This window comes from Ambystoma mexicanum, chromosome 3q (assembly GCF_040938575.1).
Source record: "Ambystoma mexicanum isolate Mex_15411 chromosome 3q, UKY_AmexF1_1, whole genome shotgun sequence".
In the NCBI taxonomy this organism is placed as follows: Eukaryota; Metazoa; Chordata; class Amphibia; order Caudata; family Ambystomatidae; genus Ambystoma; species Ambystoma mexicanum.
Window position 1 is genome coordinate 875653400 of NC_090926.1, and position 24517 is coordinate 875677916.

Genomic DNA, 24517 nt, shown 5'->3' on the forward strand with positions numbered 1-24517 from the left:
TATCTTTGTGAAGCTTACCACAACAGCAACGCCTTCATGCACCAGCGAAGACGAAGCATAGAGACTGGTGGAATAAGTCCCCACATAGAGAGTCGGCCTACAAGCAGAGGAAAATACAGCATTAGAGACACTGATTTTTCATTCCAGAAAAGGCTGTTTAACAAGGCACTACGGCACCATTTTCCCCATCCTTAATAGCAAACTACAATTATCAGCATGCAAAGTAATGAGACAAAAAAGAAAATCTAACGCGGGTGTGACGCTTACTAATCAAGACCGAAAGAGAAACAGTGAAAGTAAATGCAATATACAATCATGCTTGTAGTCATTATTTCACAGTAGCCAGACATTCAAGCTTTATAATATTAATAATTTTGCATTTATATAGCGCTACGAACCCTCAGGCATCTGAGCGCTGCTTTTTATTACCTACGGTGTGTGGTGCTCATTTATCGACCTCGGAAGGTTGAAAGGCGGAGTATGGCCCTGCTGGGATTCGAACCTGCATCAGCAGGCTCTGCACGGATGTCTAAGCGAGCCCTCTACTCGCTGTGCTATCTGACCGACAGGTACTCCTCATTTCTAATCCATCAGCCACCATCCGTACCTCTTCAGTGACAACATCCGCTCAGAATATCCCACTCTCTGCAGCCCCATAACCTTAACCATACTACAATAAGCATCAATACAAAACAAAGACAAATAGGAGCAGAGCACTTCTAAGGTCTCGTAGTTAGTTTCGGCGTCTGAGGACAGCTGATCACTGCAGGTACAGTGTGGGGGTGGGTTGGGGATGGGCTTTTTGTGTCCCGCCCCTCCACCACCCCAATTTAGAATCAGGAGTGACAATCTATGCCAGTTTCTGAATCCTGGGAAGTCTGTTCCATTTTTGTACTGCCTGTTCTCAACAGACCAAAGAATTCAGATTTAGCGACATCTAGCAGCATGGCTTGCCATTTTGCAGAATGAGAAAATCTTTCTTCCAGAATCAGTATATGGAGCAGGTAAATAAGGATAAATAATTTGAATGGCGTCAAATGCTTGATGAGGGTATACACTAAACCTGTGGTCCCTCACGGAAAAATTCAATTGAACAGTTCATCTCCTCATTTACTTTCTCTGTGTGCCTAAACTCAGGAATATAGGTCCTCAACGGCACCAAGACCTCTTCCTTGATAGACCTTACTTTACTTCGTTGGCAGATTAGCATGGACGCATACGTCCTTGGCGATTTGCACAGAAGGATGTGCTAAGCATTCCACTGTATTATACCACTACTACGCCAACAGCATCTATCTCTGAATGCTGGACTAGCTTACCAAAAACATCTACGGTGAATACAGAACGCAGCAGCAAGACGGCGACTCAGGCTCTGAGAAGCCTACACTGGCCACCAGACAAAAACATTTTCTTCAAAAACATTCTGCATAACCCACAGAGCAATCCATGGCCAAGGAGTGGAAATTCATACAGGGAAAAATCGCCATCCAAACTAAACTGAACACTAAGGTCCAGCAGCGACATTCATCTCGAACCAAAACAATGCTCAAAAGCAGAAATTTGGTGGATCAGCATTCTCCTACATCCCGGCTACACTTTTGAACTCGATCCCAAAGAAACTAGAAACAGAGGTCCACCTAAAATTGAGAAAATTGCTAAAAACTTGGCTATTTAACTCACTGAGGTAAACCAGAAACACCATCGAATGGAAACAGACAACATACAAGGAAACACAAGAGAAACACCCTTTACAACCAAAATCTAATGAGCTGCAGACTGGATGCACCAACGAACTGAAGCTTTTTAACACAAACCACCATAGAAGAATATGAACCCTGCCAGACCAACATAGCCACTGCAAAGAAGGGCACATACTAACAATAACTATACATACTAAAAACGTTCCAATATACTGCATACTTCCTGTCAAACACCAAACAAAACACACATAACTACTGCAGCAGAAACCTAAAACCACCAAAAAATGTGCAAACTTAGCAACACCTAACTAACCACAACACACTACAGAAAACTAAACCAATTAAGTACAAATCATCCCACACACTCCTATGATAAACACCACTTAACCCTTACCAACTAAAGACAAAACCGCCAGCAGAAAAGTGATTGTTTTTTCCCCGTTTGAAGCTACCAAGAGCACATCGAATCTCTCTAGCGCTTTCCTTCTCTATCACACTAACTATGCCCTTGCAGCCTCTCCTTCCTTGTCAGATCCGCCGGAGCACCTGGATACCAAGAAAATGCCAGCAGTGCACACTATTAAATCACAACATAACATATAACTACAAAGTCTAATGTTTGGCAGTGAAGTTTTACCAATTACTTTCCAAAGACGTCAGCTTGTCTTATTTTTTTTTTAAAAAAACTTTATTTTCAATTTAAATATAACAATACATGAAATGTCAACAAGATTACAAAAACTATTTACATAATTACAAAATACAGAAATACCCCCCCCTATAGTCACACGGGTCACATCATTTAATAGACAAATGTCAGATTCAATACAATGCTAGAAATTTACCCCAAATCTTCATAAATGACCGATTCTGGCCTTGTTTCCTATATAAAAATCTTTCCGCATCCGCCAGGTTAAGCATTTCCCACCATGGAAACACTAAATAACCACTTCTTTTGGCACTGAGTGAGCAATTCAAAAGGTAGCATTTCCCAATATCAATGTTTCAAAATCAAAACCAATTGGTTCATTTAAGACCTTCTCCAAAATTACACCAATTTCTCTCCAAAATCCTCACACCTTCCTGCTATCCCACATCATGTGTTCCAGTGTACCGGTTTCATGAACACAAGCCCAACATTGCAGATCATCCTTCAAACCTCTCTTCCATAATCTCTCAGGGGTCCAAAAAACCCTGTTTAAGGTCTTAATTTGTCTCGTTCTTTCAGTCAAACCCAAGGAACAAAATTTGACATTTGCACACATCCTTGTCCATGTCTCGACTGTAATGTCAGAGGCAATCCTTCAACTCCATTCATTTCTCAGCAAATCATTGCCTTTATATTCATTCACAATCTGTTTGTATACCCGGCTAGCTAAGCCACCCTCACCTACCAATGATTCTCTTAAGAAAATCCAGATTTAACCTAGCCTGGAATTCGATCTCACCAACAGCAATCTTTAATTTCCTGTAATCTGAAAATCGGAAATTTTCTATGTTAAATTGTTGCTGTAATTCTCTAGCACTCATCCATTTCCCCTCTTAATCAATCCAACTGACACCACCCAAAAACCATTTCAGCCAGAATAGCGTTTTGTTTTCTAATTTAATAGAGGGATTCATCCATAATGATGCACCAGGATCTTTGTATGCATCCACACCCACAAACCAGTCAATTTCTTCCAGTAGTTTCTCAGAGAGTCAACAGATCTTTCACACTTCTCGCTCTTGATTCTGTGGTCAGTAAAGCCCTTGGTGACAAAGGACCATTCTAACTTGCCTCTGCCATAACCCATTCATCAGGTATCGGTCCAAGAATTCAACTATGAAATCACAAATAAAGGCAAGATGATAGGCCCTAAAGTTTGGCACTCCTAGTCCACCTTTCTCCAACGGTAACAGTAGTTTCCACAGACTTAATCTAGGTGGTTTCTTGTCCCATAGAAAACATTGATTAAGTCTATCCAATTCCTTCCAGTACTGAGCATCAACATTTAGTGGGATCATACTTAAGATATATTTGAGGGGTCGATACCATCTTTAAAACATTAACCTTTCCCCATAGTGAAAGATTTAATAAACCCCAACGTTCCAAATCACTTTTAAAAGGTCATAGAAATCGTATTCAAGTTCACCTTCACCAAATCACGGATCTTCGGAGTAATCCAGATCCCAAGATACATTTTATCCAGGCACCATCTAAACCCCAGACAAGTTATATATTGTTTACTACAGCAAGGTACCAGGGACATCACCTCTGATTTAGCAATCGTATGTAACAGTCTCCTAATATTACTTGATGTCTTCATTTCACAAAACCCAATTGATTCTCATTGATCAAGGTTGGGAGAAGATTTTCTAGTCTAATAGCCAAGACTTTTGCCAGAATTTTATTGTCCGGGTTGATGAGGCTAATCGGCCGATAGCTCGCAGGAAGCGTTTCATCTTTCTCCTTCTTAGGAAAAACAGATATCACTGCAATTTGCATGTCTTGTAGATGTCGGCAAGAGACCATTTGCCAAATAGGCCACATACATATCTTTTAGTAATTCAAGGGCCAAGTCTGGCAACAGCTTGTAGAACTCCACTGGAAAGCCATCAGGCCCTGGCGATTTTCCCACATTCAATCTGTTAATAGCCCCTTTAATCTCATCCAGTGTCAATTCCACCTCAAGTAACTGTGAATCATAATCCGCAGGTCTGGTAAGCTTCACCTTCTCAAGAAAGTCACCACCACCGATGGTCGTACCAGATTCATTCCGGTATAAATATACATAGTAGTCTCGAAAGATTTTGTTGATCTCTTCTGGATGAAAGGTAACCCGTCCATCCTTGTCTTGAATAGATGTAATGGAACGCTCCGACTCCCTCTTCTTCAGCCTATAGGCTAGCCACCGGTCACATTTCTCCCCTTTCTCAAAATACACACAGTTCTGGTTATGGTATTTCCGTTCCGTCCGCTCTTCAATTATATTCTTCAGTTCTCCAATTTCAACAGTTAGACAGTACCATCCAAGTCACATGGGTCTGCCATTGTTCTCTTAGACAAATCACCAATTCTCATCTCAAGTTCCTTTTGTCTAGTAACATGCTTCTTATTTAAACCACACAATTTAATCAAATAACCTTGCATGGTACATTCAAAAGCTTCCCATACAATCTCCGGTCTCAAATCGCCCTTGTGATTTTCGGACATGAAAAAATCAATTTCGGTCTTCAATTTTTCCACTTCCTCTTCCACTTGTAAGACTGCATTATTCATTCTCCAAGTATATTGTCTTTGTCCTTCACAAACCATTTTAATACACATCGTTACATGTGCATGATCTGTTAGCAGAATGGTGCCTATTTTGCTTACTTTATGGTTCTCAGTCATTTTCCCGGCTGTCAGCAACATATCAAGTCTAGAATAAACAGAGTGTGCGCCTGAGTAAAAACTATATTCTTTAGCAAATGGATGTTCCAACCTCCAACAGTCCTGAAGGGCATGTTCCTCTAGCAAGTTTTTCAGAGATAGATAGTGAAGATCAGTCTGCCTACTTTTCACAGATACACTTTTATCCAAATCCTTATTTAAAAGTGTTAAAATCACCACCTAGAATGATATTATCTGTACCCAAATCCTGTAATGATTGAGCCACTGTCCTATAGAAAGATCCATCATCTATATACGGTCTTAAATATTACATAATGCCACAATACATCCCTGAATATTAACCAGTAATGCCACCATTCTCCCCTCTCGGTCTGACAATTCTCTCATTACCTTTATTGGAACATTTCTCTGAATCAAAATTGCTACTCCCCTTGATCGGGTGGAAAAGGAGGAGCCATAGACCCTCCCAGCCAAAGCCTTCTTCAGGGTTTCAATTTCATCTTTAAGAAGAGGAGTTTCTTGAATAAAACAAATGTCACTTTTTAACTCTCTTAAATGGGTCATAACCTCAAGCCTTTTTTTGGAATTATTTAGTCCATTAACGCGCCACGTAACCACACGTAGGTCATTTGCCATCATCATCACCCCATCCTCTGTGTCCAAATTTCCAAACAAAGGCACCTTAGTAAAACGTAACAATCCTAACAAGCGATTAACAGATGTGAACCTAACCCCCCCCCCTCTGAAATAGAAGCAAGTCAGCTTTTCTAATAAACAAACATTGTACAATGGAGGAAATTACTGATCAATTAGTAAAATAGCTCAGCACAATACAGTTGAAGTCACATTTTTAGCAACAACAACAAACAGTTCAACCCAGCATGCACCTTACCATAAACCTTCACAACTCAGACACACCCTCATCCAAAATCAATAGCAATCATCACCCTCCATCTGCAATGACACTGCCCGTCTCCAGCCGATCCCCTCTATTGCGTTTACTGAAACCCTGCCCACCAATCACACACCGATTCTACAATTACAAACTGATTCTTGACCTGTAGCTAGGACTGCTCTCTTATGGGGAAACCTAGTTCAGTTTCAGATGCCCTGCTACTTTCCTGGTGCTGAATGATTTTACTGCTTACACTCTACTACAAGCATGCAGAACAATACTCATTTTTATACAAGGCCATCATATTTTTCAAGAAACATCCAGCTTCCCTCTTATTACAGGCATTTCTTTTTCTACTTCTAACTTTGATAGATGCCAAAATGTTGCCAGACCCCGAGTTTATGAATGCAAGTAAATGTTATTTCCAACTTAAGCTTCTTAGGCAAATTCTTCAGTATCAACCCTTTGGTGATGGCGCCTTTATAGTAGGAACATTCCTGAACTGTCATTTGAATGATTGCATCTCTCTATGCGGGACATCAAATAACCAGCATTTCCTAATTGCAATCTGTACAAAATTAGGCTGTTCGTTTGGTTGGATTAAAGACATAGGAATATGTCACAGCAGTACGTAGCAGTCCATTGCCTGAAAGCGAATGGCAAGTTCACATTAAAATCCTTCTTGTAGGACAAGTGTCTCTGGGGGTGTGTCCCTCTACCACCCATACCCAAGTATGCTCATATGATGCTACTGTCCCTCTAAAGCACTCAGATCATAGCAGGATCTTCTTGATACTAGCATCTGCTGTATCAGAATGTTTCTCTGTTGGTCCCGAAACAGCGGAACATTCTGCTCATATCGCTTCCTTTTAAGTCAAGGGTTAAACTTTGGCTATTTTCTGAGTTGTGGGTACTCCTGTATGCTTCCTCCTCAAGCAGTGGCCTGCAATCTTTGTCTCACCAGATACTTTGGGCTACAACTCCTGTCGGGCTTAGCCAGCATAGTCAATGGTGAGAAGTCAAGGGAGTAATACAAACATCTAGAGAGCCACAGTTTGCAGACCTCTGCTCTACAGTGATCAGCGCTAAAAGGGGATATAGTTTCTATGCACGCAATAACAAATGATCCCATCCACCCACTCACTCACACATCTGACTGAAACACTTAGTAAAAATAAATAGCATGCCATCTGGAGGAGAAAAGCTTTGTAAAGGAAGGAGTTCTAGAAGGCAGTGAAGTCATGAACGAGAGCAAGGAGAGGACGACTGCTTTAGTGGTGAACGGTGGGCTCAACAGCTTATCCTGAATCAGCATGTAACTTGAATAAAAAAGAAGAAAGTACTTACAAATTGAAAGATTCTATCAAGCTAAGTGGTTTTTCATCAGATTTTATTATTTAGGGGATATTATGGAATTGAATGAAGCGAGTGAACTGATGAGATTAAGAATTGGGATGTTTGGCCGCTTTAGTATCTAGCTTTGATATATAAATTAGCCAGTCAAAATGACCTTTATTCGATATGAACATCATGAGGCACAATATAGTAACAATTATATATACTTATACTTCCTCATGTATTGTCAGGGCGTATTTGTAAAGAAGATGGGAGTGCAGGACTCGGGCGATGTGATGGTATATTGTGTGCACAGTTTTAAAAAATGTGCAATGCTCATTAATGTACTACATTTAATGGAGTATTTACCCAAAAAATATTTTGAGTTTTTCTTTTTCTAGTCAAAACATAGAAGCCTTCAGTTCACGCTGTGGCTACGGCTTTCAACATACAACAGCAGAACTGGGACCTTCTAATTCTTTTCAAATGCTCCACTTCCAAACTGGTGTCCTTTTACTTCCACCAAAATACCCAGCTCAGAACCCCTGTTCCTTAAACTCTTATATCCCCTGTACAGAGTATGTCTCAAATCCACAATCTACCATCCCACCCTTTTTAAATAAACATTTCTCAAATGTTCAGGGTCTTGGGCTAGCTCACGCATGCAGATATTTATTCTGGGAAAGTTCAGCAGAGATTCGAATTCTGACACGTTACTACTGCCCATACTCACTCCCTTGTGCATGTTGCCCTCAAATCGCCTCATATAGCCCCCTCAGAATGGAGGCCAATGCCTTCAAATCATCCTACAATGGAATGAACCGTATTTTATTTTGAGTCCTACTCCATAAAATAGTGAAAAGTATTTAAGCCTTTTGGCAACAATGGCCCACCCATCGCCCCCTGGCAACTCCAACATTGGATGACCCGATCTCTCACTTTAAACCTCAATCTAAGCTGGTACTCTGGCACTAAAAAGGAAGGCCCTCAAAAGCACAAATCCACAACTTTTCATACCGCTCTGTGAGGCCTCCACATTCCAGAACTGTTTCTTACTGTGTCTGAGGTGAAATACGCACCGTCTTCGAGATGCTGAAATAGTTCTATGGAGAGCGAGGGAGGATGTTGCGAGAACCCGGAAGATATTACACAAATATGTCCAAGTCATATGCTACATCACCACCCACCCTATTCAGGTGAGTGGGTCAGGGTAGTCCGGAGGCACAATAAAGGAGATCATAATCCCACCAATAATGCTATAAGGCACTGTACTTCTGAACCTTCAATGCTCAGTGGCAATTAATACTCTTAAGCACAAAATGCAATCTTTTTCTTGGTTAATTAGCAACAGAGTTTCATAAATCCAACGTCTGTGCAGTTCTGGTATACAGTCCAAGTCTCTGGACCTCTCGGTGCCACTGCGGGCACACAGCCCTACTTGCAAGCAGACACTACACATCAGACTAGTTCTATCACAAGACATAACCTGCGCTACTGAGGCACACATGGTGGCCTGCTATTTATTCCCTCATCCCCTACACACCTCCTCTTACCCTACCTACTCTCTGCGCTGCAAGCCGAACATGCGTCCCAGCGGTGGTCAGGCCCCAAACACCAGAGACAGATTGCATGGGGGTCCGAGGCCGGGGGGTTGAGGGGGGTGGTAAGCGAGCGGCCGACACGCGCAGGAGGAAGCAAGGCACCAAAGGGAAGTTAAAGATTGAAAAAACAAAAAAACGGGGAGCAAGCGGAATGCTAAAAGTCTCCGCACTGGCTGCCAGGTCTGACACTGTCCGTGCGGAAAAAGGGACCAAGGTGAGGCGCTGGAGTGCGTGGCTCCAGCAGGTGTCCCCCACACCCAAGGCAGCGCCCCTGCACGCTCTACCAAATTTAAAGGGAAGGCTCAATTTTTCACTTCCAAAGGTTCCGGGACCATCCCCATGCTGGGCGACACTCACAAAGATGGAGGAAAGGGGACGGGACGTACGAGTATCGGTAATCATATGGCCCATCCCTAGATCCACTCTTAAAGACCGGTATGAGCACAGACATGCTCCAATTCACAGGAATCTTAACCACAAGGGAAAAGCCATTATGCAGGACAATATCCCAATTATGCAGATCTCTTTTAATGGTGGCATTAGCCAGACCATCGGGCCCGGTGACTCAAGACATTTTCAACCTATTTATTTTATACTCAACGTCTTCCACAGAGTTGTCTAGGATATTATCCTCTTTAAAATACTCCACTGGCACTAATACTTCAGGTTTATTAGGTTCCCCAAGTTGCACCATACGGACGTATTCAGTCCAAATAGCCTCGGAGACCGGATTAATTTCCCTTTTTAAAAGGGAAGGTGAGGAATACTTTTTTATCCAACATTCCTTCGACTACATCCTTCTTGTACAATATTCTCATCTTCAATCTCCATTTCCAAAAGGATGGAGCCTCTATATCCATCCTCAAACAAATGTCAACTGACACATGATCTGACATTTTCCTCTCACTAATATTAACATCAAGACACTTATCCATTAACGCCTTTGTGATCAATATGTAGTCCAGCCTAGAAAAACTTGTGTACTGGGGAAAAGAATGTAAATTCTTTTACTGAAGGATTTAACTCCCTCCGTACATCAGCCAAATCAAACTTTTGGAGGAAAAACTCAAACTCCTTAGAAGCGTTCAAATTAGTATACCTGCACAAACTATCTAATTTGTGATCACAAATACAGTTAAAGTCTCCTCCTAAAACAATTGGACTCTATTTCTGAGGGCCTGAAACATTATCTGCCCCTGATCAGAGACTAGGGAACCTTTATGGGCACTAATAGGAACACATTTTTATAACTATACCATTTTGTTTAAGTGTTGGCCCGTGTGTGACTTCTCCCACACATTCCTGGCCTCAGCCAAAATATCCCTCTGAAGGAAAAGGCCTGATCGCTCCTGAGTGTTCAAGGTAAGAGCTCCTGAAAAAACACCCACTTATAGAGTAAGGTTCAGGAGTCGGAATGTCTAAATACAACACAAGATCAACCACCCTGTCGTGAAATGCTGTGATTGAGAGAGGGGCTCTTCCTCATGCACATCTGCCACACCCTATTAGCGGGAATTTCGGTAGGCAGGGCCGAGCGTGAAGCATGTGGCACAGGCTCTGGCTCTATAGGCTCAGGAGGGAGCTCTTCTGGAGGAAGGGGCGGAGGAGGAACATCTGCTGGCCTCCAAGCAGGAGTCGGTACTTCCATTAGTTTAGGAGGTTCCAGTGATTTTTTTAAAACGTCCCTAAAGAGGTCCTTAAAGTAGGTCTTCATTGGGTCTGAGTGCATCATGTTTTAGAAATGGCAAAAAAGGTTGTGGTTGTGGAGTTAGAACCGGTCAGTCGACCGGATTATGCCGCCATGATTCAATTGACACTGGCTGCCAAGAGGGTTCTCGCATCCATGGGTGCATGTAGTGCAACAGTGCCGAAGTAAGTGGAAGAGGGATTGTCGGTGGTATGCTCAATTCACGGATTCAGATCCATTCTCAAACTGCACAGGTTCTTCCCCAAGGATGCAGATGGCAAAGATTTGGACCGGTCATGCGCACTAGATGCAGATGAAGGCACAGACAAAATGGCTGACAACGTTGACACTGAAGGGGCCGCCATTTTAAGACTCTCTGGGGTGACATGCATCACAGATCTGTCAAAGGCCAGGGTGGGCTTGACCGTTAATTTAGGACCTTTCAATGGTTCCTTAGCCCTTTTTGAGGGATCCTTGGTAGAGGCAGTAGATGTGGACTTCAGATGAGCCTCTGTCCATTTTGCTCCCTCAGAATGGCCAGTACAATGTTTAGCCCCTTTGAGAGGAACCTCAGATTGATCTCTCTCTCTCTCGATCTCTCTCGATCTCTCTCTCTCTCTCTCTCTGAACACATTCAAGACCTTCTGGGGCCTGGGGCCGCACTACCTCCAACAAAATCTTTGGCTGGGGCCTCCCTCTGGAACAGCCTCCCTGCCCCTCTCAAACTTGAGCAGAACCACCATGGGTTCCGGAAGCAACTCGACCTTCCTCTTTCGCTCTTCATCTCCTCTGCCGATGATCCATGTGCTCCATGCACTGGTCACCTGGACATCATCTGAACTTGGGCCCAGGTCCCTGCATGTCCTGTTGCACCTCACACTGTCTCACGACTCCCCCAGCATTTGTGGTCTGTATCTCTAACCCTACAGTCCCTTCTCTGTGCACTTATGAGCCGCCCGTTGGCTGCTGTAAGGCACTCATGGTGGCAACAGTAAAGACCGACACAAATGATCAAAGTTCAATGGTGTTTATTAAACTGTATATGTGGGTTGGAAAAACGTCTAATCTAAACCTAAATCTAAGATGGGAGCAAGCTTCGACCATCAAATAATAAGGTAGTCCTAGTGGCATCTTGTCAAAATAAAAGGGCCTGTACTAAGAAAAACATATTGCCAATCCTTACGCTAAATACAAACAAAAGAGCATGGGATAAAGTTCACAGGAAAGAAAGAAGTGTTCACAAAAAGTCTCCCTTTCCCATGTTTTAGCACGGGACAAGGTGGGACTCTGGAGCAAAGCACACGCTCGACCTTTCCCCAGCATAAGCCAACTGTTCCGTTCAACTATCAGAGCCTTCAGTGGTTAACTCTCTTTTCTACAAAACGTATCTTGCCTCCGAGGTCCTCATATGTTTCAAAAGTAATAAACAAAAGTTCCTTTCTGCTTGTATGTTGGGGGATGCCTTTTCACCCCTGGATCTCACTTTTCTGGGCTCAGACCCCCAAAAAGGTTCTTAGCAATGTTAGGTCCATCAGTATATAAGCTTCCTGCTTTCGAGGGTCTGATGGGCTCAAAATAATAAAAGGTTAACAAAAGTTCTAAAGTTCTTCTCTTATTGTACCTGGGCGATAGCTCTTCACCGTGGATGCCCCTCTTCAGGGCTTAGACCCCTCTCGAATATCAGCCTCCCTCCATCAGGTTCACACTGGCATATATTTAAAAGACTTTCTCTGTTGCACTTTTCTCTATTGCATTCACGGTTTGGTGGGTGATGGCTTTTCACCCTTGGACCCCCCTCTTCCGGGCTACGACCCTTCTCGACTGTTATCCTCCCTCCGTCGGGTTCACTGCGTCTTTCAACACAATCATCTCTGTGACATTCACAAATCTTAATGTCCTTTTTAACAGTTCACTGTGGACATCCCTCTGCCGGGTTCACTCTTGTTAACACACTACTCATTGAGCCTTCTGGCTTAGCCCCCTTTTATCGGCATCCCTCTGTCGGGTTCACTCTTGCCAACTCTGTCAATTTACACAATTCCTTGAACAGTTCGTACAATGCAGGATTCACTTCATTTAGCTTCACAACCATCTGTTGGTTAAAGACTTTCAACTGTACAGAGGATTTTACGAGACCCTGCATGACCACTTTGACCCCTTTCTCGCTCATTCCCAAGGCCTACTGGTAACGGTAGTTTCAACAATAGGATAGGGTAGTTGCCCAGCTTTTCCAGAGTGAGCACCCACGTGGTGCCTGACTCCTAACTCTCGTATTAACAGTTTTTTTAGCCTTCTTCAATTAGCAGTTTGCTACTTTTGTTGAACACAGTTCGGTTTCTTATCAGCTCTCCCCTCGACTCACCGGCTTTGATGAACCGCTTGGCTTTGCTTGCCTCTGGAGTCAAGGTCAGTACCACGGAGGCAAGCGTCTCTACCTGGCTTGGTTATCAGCAGAGGAGGGCCATGTGTACCGTTGACATCTGCTGCAATACAAGCTGGTTATTGTTCGCCTTCTTACGATTCCATCTGCAGAGGTTTCAAGGGCCTTGGTCGGAAAGGGCAAGGTCGTTTCTCTCCTCGTCACCCTCTCGATTCGCACGCCTCCTCTTGAACTGCTGTGCTGAGTTAGCTCTCTCGTCGTTGTGATGCTGGAAATGCATTGGAGGAACAGGGCCTCCAAATCCTTGTCCTTTATCATGTATGTTCTGTCTTGTTTTCCGCACAGGAGTTCATGTGGGACTCCTGGCGGGGCGGCTCTTCCTCTTTTTGGTCGTGGTGAACAGACCCTTGGGATACCCTTATGGAACCCATGGGTAGGGGTACAACCCTGTACTCCTAGTGTATGTTTTTGGGCACCTGTGTGTGGCCGACAGAGCAGGGTATGGGCTGGTGGCAGCCCCATGCTGAATTTGACAGGTGCTCTGAGTATCCTCCATTTTGGGGATACCCAGGCCCTGCCATTGGAATAATTTGATTCCTGATAGGAAACAAGATGGCCCTGTGGCCTCTTGCTTTCTATCGCCTGTTACCTTATTTTTCCCGAAGTCCTGGGAAGCCCTGACTCTGTCCCTTCCCCCTGACTGGCTGTTGAGTTTAAGTTCCATATATGGTATTGTGGGGGTAGTCCAGGCCAGACTGGCTGGAGCATTCCCAATGACTATGTTGTGGGTACACCCGTGGGGTGGGACCTGGGTGAATGGAGTGTGTGACGAATACTTATTTCATGTTATGGGTGTGTAGTATCTGGTGTTTGACATAATGACAGACAGTCCTGCCCGAAACTGGTATGAATGCAGTGGGGAGTGCTGAATGGCAGAAAACACATTCCGTGTTGTGAGTGTCTGGGTGGAGAAGAATGGCCTGAATGCACTGTGAGCCTGATTGGCTGCCTGAATGCCCTTCTGAGCGTGACCCAGCAAGAGTGAATGGGAGATCAACAGTATATCTGTGGGCCTCTCACTGATGGAAATTGCTCAGAAGCTGAAGCAGATACTTGATGCTTAACCATGAAGCCCGCAAGAAGACGAATTGCTGCTGCTGTCCTTCGTTAATCTGAAAGCTGAGTGACGGTCAAGGACCTGGTTAGGAGGCTGCTTCCTGAGCTACGAGGGACCATTGTGCACCAGGTGATTTTTGCCAAAACTCCCTGGACCCTAGACTCTATAAAGGCCGCCGACCGGAGACGGGGACCGCAGCGGAATCACGAAGTGAGGTACCCGGACATTGAAGTCCATCAACGTCGATGACCGCCGTTGAAGACCGGAGCCGCAGTGCTCCTTTGCCTAAGAACATTGAAACAAAGATTCCCTTGCTCATCATCATCATCGACTGCTTTTGTCCTGCCAGAGAAAGTCAAGGCCGCCGACTACAGAGGAGAATCCGCCGTTGGGTTTCCCGCCACCCATAGACCGCACAGATGCAGACGACCCAACACCCTTGCTGGCCCAAAGTTCTTCATTAACTCTTTGTGGCAACGAACTCTCATCGTCGAGGTGCACCTATGGCTCAGCTTGCAGGACATTCATGACAGTTCGTCAACAAGCACCACAAGAACCGAAGCTGCTGCCGCACCGACAGCGGTCACTCTTTTCTTCAGCAACTCTCAATGACCCGTGGCTCCTGCCTTAAAGTGAGTACACTCAAGGGCCCATCGACGACTCAAAGAATTCTACAAAACCATGTACTGTGGAACCTTTTGAAGAAATCAAGATTTTATTGGGAATAATTGGACTGGGCTTGTCAAATACATTTTATTTACAGGTGGGGGAACCCTTGCACAGAACTGTCTAGGTAGACGGGGGACTGTTCTGCCATTGCTGGATTTAACTTGCATTCTTTCTGTGTCTATAGTTGATTAATCTTATAGTTAAGAGTGGTACCACGTAGACCTGTATATATTTTCCATTATAGTATTGCCATAGTATAAAGTGTATTATTGTGATTGTGTATATAACTTGAACATTATTTATATAAATACTGTATTTTCACTAACAGTGTGTTGACATTCCTTTGTGGGTGCTTGGGGACTACACTGTACTTAAGAACCAGCCCGCATCACCTCCCGAGAGCTAAGCCTTGATTGCTTGCCATGTTTGACCAATTAGAGACTCTTGGCTGGGGTGCTCTGTGCCTCTCCTCTGTCATATAGAGAGCAGGAGTACAGACGCCCCCCTCCGGTGCTTTACAGTCGTGCAGTCTGCCTTGCTCATATTGTGCTCGACCTTTTATCCCTGTGGGGAAGGGAAAGGGCCATCAGGTGTGTATGATTCTGGTCAAATGCCTGACTTTGCCCGACCCGTGTGGTATGACATGTCCAGTAAATGGCTCTGGTGTTTGTCTTTCATGGTGTTCAAAAGTGTTCTGTGTCAGAAAATGGGGGTTAGGGAGTAGAGTGTTCTATTATCCTGCAGGGTAGGATGGGGAAAAGGTGTTATAAGAACAGGGATACCACGTCTCACCTGCCTGTGTTCCACTTCCCGAGGACCCCCATCCAGATGATCCCACCGCACTATTCCACCCACAGGAACTGGATCCAATAGCGATGGCCGTGTCCAGGCCACCTGGATGACAGATCCCCGGGGATTAGTAAGTGAGACACCTTCAGGTTTCTCACACTGCACTCCGAATTACATGCACTGAACCCCATGCTGGCTGCACTTTTGACTACCTGCACTCCACCCCCCCAGCACTACTCCCCTACCACTTTCCCTGCACTTGTGAGATCTGAATGACAAGGCCTAGTAAGATTGCTGTGTTGTCCTCCCTCCGTTTCCCCCTCCTTGTCATGCCTAGAAACACTTATGTACAGGCATGTTATAAATGCCATATCATAACTCCTCCCTGAAGCAAGTTGTTATTCCATCAGTTCTTAAGTCTGACCTAGTTACCCCTCTTTTAAAAAAATGCCTTAGACCCCCCGTCCCCAGTACATTTTCGTCCTCTCTCATGTTTTCTATGAAAATTCTAGATGCCATAGACACCCCAGTTAAGGAATGTTCTGGAGGCCATCTTCATCCTAGATACTTTTCAGTCTGTTTTTCAACTATCCATGGGTACTGAGTAAGTGCTGGTGTCCGATTGATGACTTTGCTAGATTACAGGACCAGGATGGGGTGGGGTGGGTTTCTTGATCCTGCTGGACTTGTCCACAGCTTTTGACACCATCGACCACGCCATCCTGTGTCACCGTCTTGAGGAGATTGGGGTCACAGGAACGGTGCTTCGTTGGTTCTGGTCCTTTCTGTCAGTTCGAATCCAGACCCTGTCCCTCCCACCCTTCAGGCCGGCTACAGCTGCCTTTACCCGAGGGGTTCTGCAGGGATCCGCAATCTCCCCTCTACTTTTCAATGCCCCTAGCAAGCCTGATTCATGGTCGTGGGTGTTGTTTCTATGCTTAAACGGATGAAATTTTAAGCAAGCCTAGCCTATCGCCGGTTGTTGGGCAGCTATTGGAGAATGGGTGAATGACAACTGGTTGAAATGAAATGGGGATACTTTCGAAGTCTTAGCGACTGGGCCTCTGGCATATTGCTCTCTTTGGTCTTCCAACTTCTGACCCTCTCTGGAATCATCCAAAAAGACTGAGTTTACAAGACCAAATGGGAGATTTAGCCGAATTTCGGCCATTCGAAAATAGTTCGACCAAGTCCGCCATTTGGTGTCAGAGGCTGCGGAGGTGTCCCCTGCACCCTTGCTCACTATATTGTGAGTGGGAGTTGCGGGGGTGTTCCCCACATACGGTCCCAAAAGGGAAAAAAAAGGAAAGGACCTTGCAATGCTGTTTCCCGATCACAGAAGTGAAAGGGGACAGGTGTTGCAGGGACACAGCGAGTCTGCAGCAAGGTAAGTAGTGGTGTGGGGGGTGTGGGTGGGGGCGGGTGTCCAAGTTGGAAATGTTAAGGGGAGAAAAGACCGAAGGCTATTTCAGAATAATAATATTCAAAAATAATCTTCAGTGTTTTCTCTCTCAAACATTTCCATCTCAGGCTTTCAACCCCAATCACTTTCTCTAGGCTTGCTTCCTATCCCAGGTGACTCCGTAAAGAACCTGGGAAAAAATAAATCTCTGCGTCTCTGTCCCCGGACCTTCAAATTAGTACCAGGTGTAGGGCAGGCATTTTTTAAGCTACAAAATATTTTTAAAAAAGTGATCCTTTTATACCCTCTGCTTTAAGAGGGCTTGTGGTGGCATCCTCAGTTACATGGATCTTTGACTATTGCAGTGCGATCCTGCTGGCGCAGCCTAAATATCATTTTATGAACCTGCAACTTTACAAAATTCAGCAGCTTGGCTAGTTGCTAGTCTACCAAAGTATGAACACATTCCCCCTGCATTGCACCAACTTCATTGGCTCCCGGTCGAGAGTAGGATTAAGATTATAGCCCTCTGCCTGGTACATTAAGCTCTACATAGGCATGGTGCCTCCTACCTTTGTGAGAAAATAAATCAATAAACCTACTAGAGATCATTGTTCTTCCAACCACATTGTCCTTGTTCTGTAGTTAAAGAAGGGAAGCATTGGGGGTAGGGCTTTTTCAGTTGCGGCTCGATCACTCTGGAATACCCTCCCCTGAGCTTAAGGCTGCTGGAAGATCACGCAAAATTTTGAAAGGCTCTTAAAACCTTTCTATACTCCAAACAGCTGGGAGAGTAGTTCTGCAATTAGTGTTTTTTACAACTTTCTTATTTTTTCACCCTTTGGATTTTTCTCCAGACAACCCCTTTGGGGGGTAGAGTGCTGGTAGAGTGCTATACAAGATACAATAACATAACAAAACATAGGAGGAGTAAAAAAACAACTGTGAAACAGAGGCAGGAAGACTAATTGAAGGACAAAAAATCTGAGATGCTAAGTTTGTCTGATCTTGACTGCGCGGAGAAAAGGACTGAAGGGCGATGCGTTGGGCAGGGCTCATGAAGGCGAGCTAAAGCCACACAAGCTGACCCGCGTAAAAAAAAAAAAAAAAAAAAGGAAGGTCTATATTTTTTGTCTGCTATCAAAAAGTGCTCCTGACCCATTCCGAAGGATGGAATATCCCACAAGTATGGAGGAAAGGGGACAGGGCATAGGGGAAAAGACATAGGAGAAAGTTTCTTACCATCAAACATAAACAAGGAATATTGTTCTGGAGGGATTGGTGTATGGGAGACATTCCTTCACAGGCCTTTCGTCTCACCTCTACAGCAGAATACATCTCTGTAGATCAGTGGTTCAGCAGCCTGTGGGTCTGCAGATATTTAGGACTACAACCCACATGGCCACAAACCATTAACTATGCTGGCTAGGGCTGATTAAAGTTGTAGTCCCCACCATCTGGAGTGCGAAAAGTTGCAGACGCATGCTCTAGATAAAGCGTCTGTAAAATCATTGTTGATTGGAGCTCCTGTAATGCTGCCTCATTTCCTTCTGAAAGTCAGCAGGTGATCCCCAACTATCCCAATTTAATAAGTTAAATCAGGACATTGTCTGCATTAAACTGAGTAATGGTGAACAGAGGCGTTTTTTAGTGGGATTTCTTGCTTTGCATTTACCCAATCCTTAGCCTATTCAGACAGAAATGAAGATGGTCGAGGACCAATACCCTTGCTTTCCTGAGCATTTCTGAAACCAGGGCTTTCTGGGCTGACAGGTGCCCAGAAAGCATAAAGGTTTTCTCCTTCAGACCTATGTGCTTGATAACCATGGATTTGAATGCGTGTGCATTAGAATGTAGTTTCTGTAAAATGAGCAAAGTAAGTAAGAGACCATGCATAAGAGCGTTTTATCTGGTTTTGAAGGAGCTAGCCAAGACCCAATTCCTCACACCGCAGCAAGAATCTTTTCCAAAAGATGCATGGATTTTCTTAAGATCATATCAAAGTCTGGTATTATGCAGACTGAGTTTGGCCATCCGATTTTGCATCCAAATCCATCTCTCCCCATTAGTTTATTTGGAGAAGTAGATGGTTAGTAAAGAAAATGTGAATGAGCTACTGGGATAGAGGTTGGAACAAGAACTTCTGGGGCTAAGTCTGGAATGGGATCAGTCAAAATTGGCAGCAGAATACACTCACCTGAGCTATAAGAGTCAAAGCACTAATCAGAGCACATGGTCTGCCAAACTACTCAACTTCTCCACTCATTCATTAATGAGAGGCGTTTCTGGAACTGGTTTATGTACAATTTGCAAAGGTGAAGAGGCTGAGCAAGCTGCTTATGCGTCGGAATGGAACAGAACATTGGATGGGAATACGCATGTTGAACTCAAGTAGACTCGCCATTCAAACCTTTATCAAGAAAAACACATTGATGTGGGGGAAGTGGATGTTCGATCTAGTAAAGAATTTCTCAAATTCTGAGATGCAAAATCCAGTTGCAAAAAAATGTGTGGGCAGAGTTTCAATGTCTCTCACAGGAGTACCAAACGGATGTCTAGGAGAAATAGCAAAGTACTGTGAAGCAGTGGAACCCTGGTCCTCTGTTAAGAGAAATTAGGATTGTTAGGCAGAGTTGTATGCAGTACCCTTTGGGGCCACTACACACAACTATGACTACAGGTGTAAGCAAAACCAACCTTTGGTATAAGTCTGTACTAAATAGTTTTTGGTAGCAGAGCTTAGCACCAAGGCTCATCTCAGGAGGGAATGTGAGCTGTAATGATGTTACACAGTGGTCTACAATCACAGGTGTTCAAATAAACTCTTACACTCAAGGTTTCTTGGTTAAACACTTATTAATTTATTCAACAGTCAGTTATAAAACATTCGCTAAAAGGAGGCAGTTAAACATCAAACACAAATATACTTCAGTACTATAGTCGTTAAGTTTCTGAGGCATTCAGACTACTTTGAAGGAGGAGCAAAATGGCATTCAGAATACTAAGGAATAGGTTCATAACATAAAAGGATTACAATTATTCTTGGACAGTGCAGATACTTGAAGTTCACCAGAAGAGTCAATTCAAGAGGCTAGGCCAAAGTCAATGGGCTAAAGTCTTGGATAGGATAAAACGATTCTGGTAAGTAAACGGTAACGTCTCTGTAGTAGTTCCCAGATGTAGTTTGTAGAAAGAATAATTATATGTTGGGTCACAAGCTGATTAGGCCTCCTAGTTGCGAAAGTTTCAAGCACCACGAAAGCTAAGTAGTCTCAGCCTCGTTTCACAGTACCTTACAAATGAAGACAAATATGCAGCTAAAGACTTCTGCTCCTGGCAGTTCCTGCAGATCTCGCTGTTCCTGAGCCTCAGTCATGGGGATAAGAGGGAGGACGTTGGGGGACTCCTGCACTGGGACTGGTCAAAAAGCTGGCACTGACAAATATTCAATTCCAACAGCTATAGTAAAGCACACAAACTGGTGTCCCTCTCCCTGGTTATTCGGTTACCTGCAGCACTCTGAGGATAATACAACCAGCACCAAGAATGGAATCCAGGTGGCTTTGTGTCGAGTTGATTGGTCCCACCAACTCAAAGGGAGAAGTCGTCCTTGCAGGGCTTCTCTGTCAAGATTAACTTAGCGATTCGGACCTGCAGCAGGGCTTCACCGGGCAAACCAACGGTCCAGGAGTTGCAGCTGCTGTCCTTTTCAAGCTGGTGTTCGGTTCTTTCGTTCCAGTGGTCGACGCGGCCTTCCAAGCCGAGAGACTTGCCTTTTATTCAGTTCTCTCCCATTCATTCCAGCCTAGCTGTCACTCACCCAGCTGGACAGTCAGCCAGCCAATCATACCAGAGTGCATTTGGTTCTCCTAGGAGACTAAGCACAGGAGGTTTCGGGCACCTCCCTCACTTCCTGCCCACCCCAGACACTTGGGCACCAGAGGCAGTCCCCAGTCCAGAAGCCTGCCAAAGGCGAATGAACAAAGGAACCAAACCTGGTTTGGCGCGCAGAGCAAAACTCTAGAAGGACCTTTCCACAAAGATATGGCAAAAAAAAGAAGACCAGGATCTGTTTAAACAATTTAACACTACTGGTATTCGCGGTTGGGAAAAACCATGTTAGTTCATTGTAAAACCACTGCCAGCAGCCATTTCGAGAGGAAAGGGTAGCATTTGACTGCTACATGAGTATCTAGACACAGGGGATACTAAGTAATCCCTCCATCACTCTGTTGTAAGATAGGGTGTGCTGGGTCTAGGATTTTTAAAAGACTAGTAAAGTCAATTTCACTTTACTTTCTCTGGGAAACAGTAGTTTATCCCAGAGAAGGTATTTAAACCTTGGGAAAGCCTGGAAAGGTTTCCCTGTGCCACTGCACTGAGGGCGTTGTGTGACACACATGAAAAGATGATGCCTATGGAGTTGTCTAAAACTCCATAACCAAGGAAAACACAAATGTAAACATATTTCAAAACACATGAGAGAGTGGGGAAAAAGGGTCACACTCACTCCAGGTAAAAAATCAAGTTCTCAAAATCTAGCAAGGTTGCTGGGGATCTCAAAGGTGAAGGGAATTAGCACATTTTTGAGAATTCTCCCTAACAAGTACCCATCCCAGTGTACAGACCATTCATCAACCAAGGTAGGCTGTCGCCAACCAGTGAGAAGAGCTGCTCTGAACCAGAAGAGTAAATATTTTCTCTAAACTCCAAATGGCTCTCCGAACGCCTCTCCTCACTCAGTTTCCTCTGGCAGAGTCAGCTGTGTCTTATAGTCTGCAACGAGTCTGGAACGAGCTGCATTGAGCTCTGCTGTTTGAATCCTGTTTTCTCTGCTCGTTTGTGCTGCCTGGAGGCAGTCTGAATCCTGTTCTCTTCGCTCGCTTGTGCTGCCTGGAGGCGGTGCCCAAGAGGCTCTTCATAGACCCCTGACTCTCGCGGAGCGAACGCGGAGTCAGCCGAGTCTTAGAGTCTTGGGAGTCCTTGGGAGTCATGGAGAAAGAAAACTGTTTATGCTCCTCATTGCAGTCCGTCACGCGCTCGAAGACTAGACGTCTGAGACAGCCTTCGGCGTGCCCGCGACTCCGGCAGGGATCCGTTGAATTTACTGGACTTGATATCCTGCCGGCCGATCGCGTCGCTGTTGGTGGAGAGGCCTTTGAAGATCTCCAACTCTCCCAAGTAAGTGTATCCCTTGATGTCCGTGACCTTGGCTCTATACAAACTGGTTCTTCAGATATCCCCATGAAGGATTCCCTCATTTCCCGGCCCGATTTACATGCATCCTGCATTAAGTGCCTTCAATCTCCCTGCTTGGACTGTGCCAATACTTGTGACACGTGCTCCTTTGTTTCATCTTTGGTCGGCCAAGCGGCCTGCAGGGCGTGGAGGGTTTGGGTCAGCTGGCCCGGGTCCGCCTTGTGCTGGCGGTGAGACTTCTGGTGGTGGTTTGGGAGCCGTTGCACTCCCCACGGCTAATCGTGGGTCCCTCGGTGGAGTGTCACTTAAGGAGGTCTCAATGCTACGGGTGCTTGCCTCGCGGATTACAGACAGGCTTTCTCTGGATGCAACTCTGACTGTTTCTACAAATTCACAGTTTTTTTCAGTGTCAGAAACTCCAATCCATTGCAGAACACCTGCTCCTCAGGACTGTGGTAACATGTGTCCTGCGTTTGACTTTTCTACAAACACAAATACTTTGTTGCCGCTTGCCGCGAACACTGCTAATATTCCGTTTACAGCTCAGGGTGCACGACAATCTGAGCAGATGGCCTTAAAAACTGCTTGCTCTCTTGGGGTGCGTGAAGTGGGTGATTTTTCCATGTCTGACTTGGCCATATTTGTAAGCACACAATCTACAAATTAGTCTGTGGTGAATAATGAATGTAGGGAAATAACTACAGGATGTGACGATGTATTGGAATGTTCAAAAGAGTCTGCCTCTCAGGTGTTGCAACAAAATATGCCTCCACTAGAACATACAAACCCCTTAGTGGGTTCTGAAATGACAAACCCTGAACATCTGACTAACGAGACAAACGAGACTTCACATTTTTACTCGAGTGGAGCAACTTCTTCCAGGAGAAATTCGCTGGATGTAGTAAATAAATTACTAAAAGACCTAACAAAAACTAAACCAATCCAGAATGGAAAAAAAAACTCAAGAACGGGACATTCTTAACAATGTGAAAAATCTAAATGATATTAACAGCGAAACAGCTCCTATAAACTGTCTGGGTTCCAAAACTAAGCAATGTCGGTTTGAAGATAGTGATTCACCGGGTCTCAATTGTTCGCAGCAAAGTGCTCCGTAAAAACGATCTCTACAGAACGTTGCACATAAACAGACTGTTGGGAAAACCCAGGAAAGTGCTTATATTGCACCAACACCGACTCAAAAGCCGCAATCTAGTGACACCTCCTTAGCATCCTCAACTGACTCTTTCATTATTGAAAGGGATTTCCCTAAAATAAGGCGTACTCTGAATAAAATTCACTCTCAACGGCTTACTTCATCTGCCTTACCAGGAGGGATTGTTAAAAAACTGCTCCAAGAATAACAACCTACTTTGACCTCAACCCTGCCCGACGATTGGTCCTTTTCTTAAAATGTATGAGCATTTGAAAGACAGTGTAAATGATCTGAGTACACCGGCAGCCCTTCTGAACTCAAAGATGGTGAACATTGAAAAATGATAACAATCTCTTTAAACAAGTGATTTATGACTCAAATAACAAAATTGATCATTCACTAATGGTCTTAACTGAGCAACAACAAAACAGTGAGGACCAGAAACTTTTGGCAGAAGTTGCAAAACAGGCACTCTGCCTTTTAAAATCACAAAACTTAAGTACACGGCAATCTACTACCCATTCAGCGTCGCATTTAAAAAAATCATAGGCGACAAATAAAATAAAAGCACCATCAATGATGTCGACTCTACAAACGCTGTGGAACACTTAATGCCAGAACAAATGCAAACAATAGCCAATGAACCATCTAAGAATGTGACTTGTACTACTTAACGAACTTCGGAAACTGTATTAATGGCTACTTCAACTCAAATGCAACCAAATGTTTTCCTTAATTCCGGCAAAGAAAATCTCACAGCCTTTATTTGGAAAGGACCTAGGAAGTTTTTCTGAGGCCGTTGTAAGTTCTCAGTCTGTGATCAACCTAGCCAATGTTGACCTGCAACTTCCAGCCTGTTCAAAAAACACTGCTGATCTAAGTCACAAAGATGACGATCTTTCTGTCGCCTTTCCCATCTTTAATCCCCGGACACATCAGAGTACCACTCAGAGTGGCCTGAAACCGACCCAAGCAAAGAAATCAAAAAATGTACGAACCAGAACTGCTAAAATGACAAATAACTCAAATTTATGCGGAATATTAAAGCCGCTTACATGAACTTGCAAGCCGTGTCTGTCATTGAACAGAATGGCCCATTACCTAAAGAGCGATCAACTGTTGATATCACTGTAGATCAACAAGTGCCTGATGCTCTAAAATCAACAGTACCTATGGTGCAGAATGAACCAGAATAGGGAAATCCCACGCCGATG

General features: G+C 44.3%; 1 protein-coding gene across 1 annotated transcript in view; it reads right to left on the reverse strand.

Moving 5' to 3' along the window:
- ERN1 (endoplasmic reticulum to nucleus signaling 1) overlaps positions 1-24517 on the reverse strand; it is a 749808-nt gene that overhangs the window by 275740 nt on the left and 449551 nt on the right. Inside the window, exon 9 of the mRNA XM_069654991.1 lies at positions 19-97. Within this exon, the coding sequence (XP_069511092.1) occupies positions 19-97 (79 nt within the window). The remainder of the gene's footprint in view (positions 1-18; positions 98-24517) is intronic.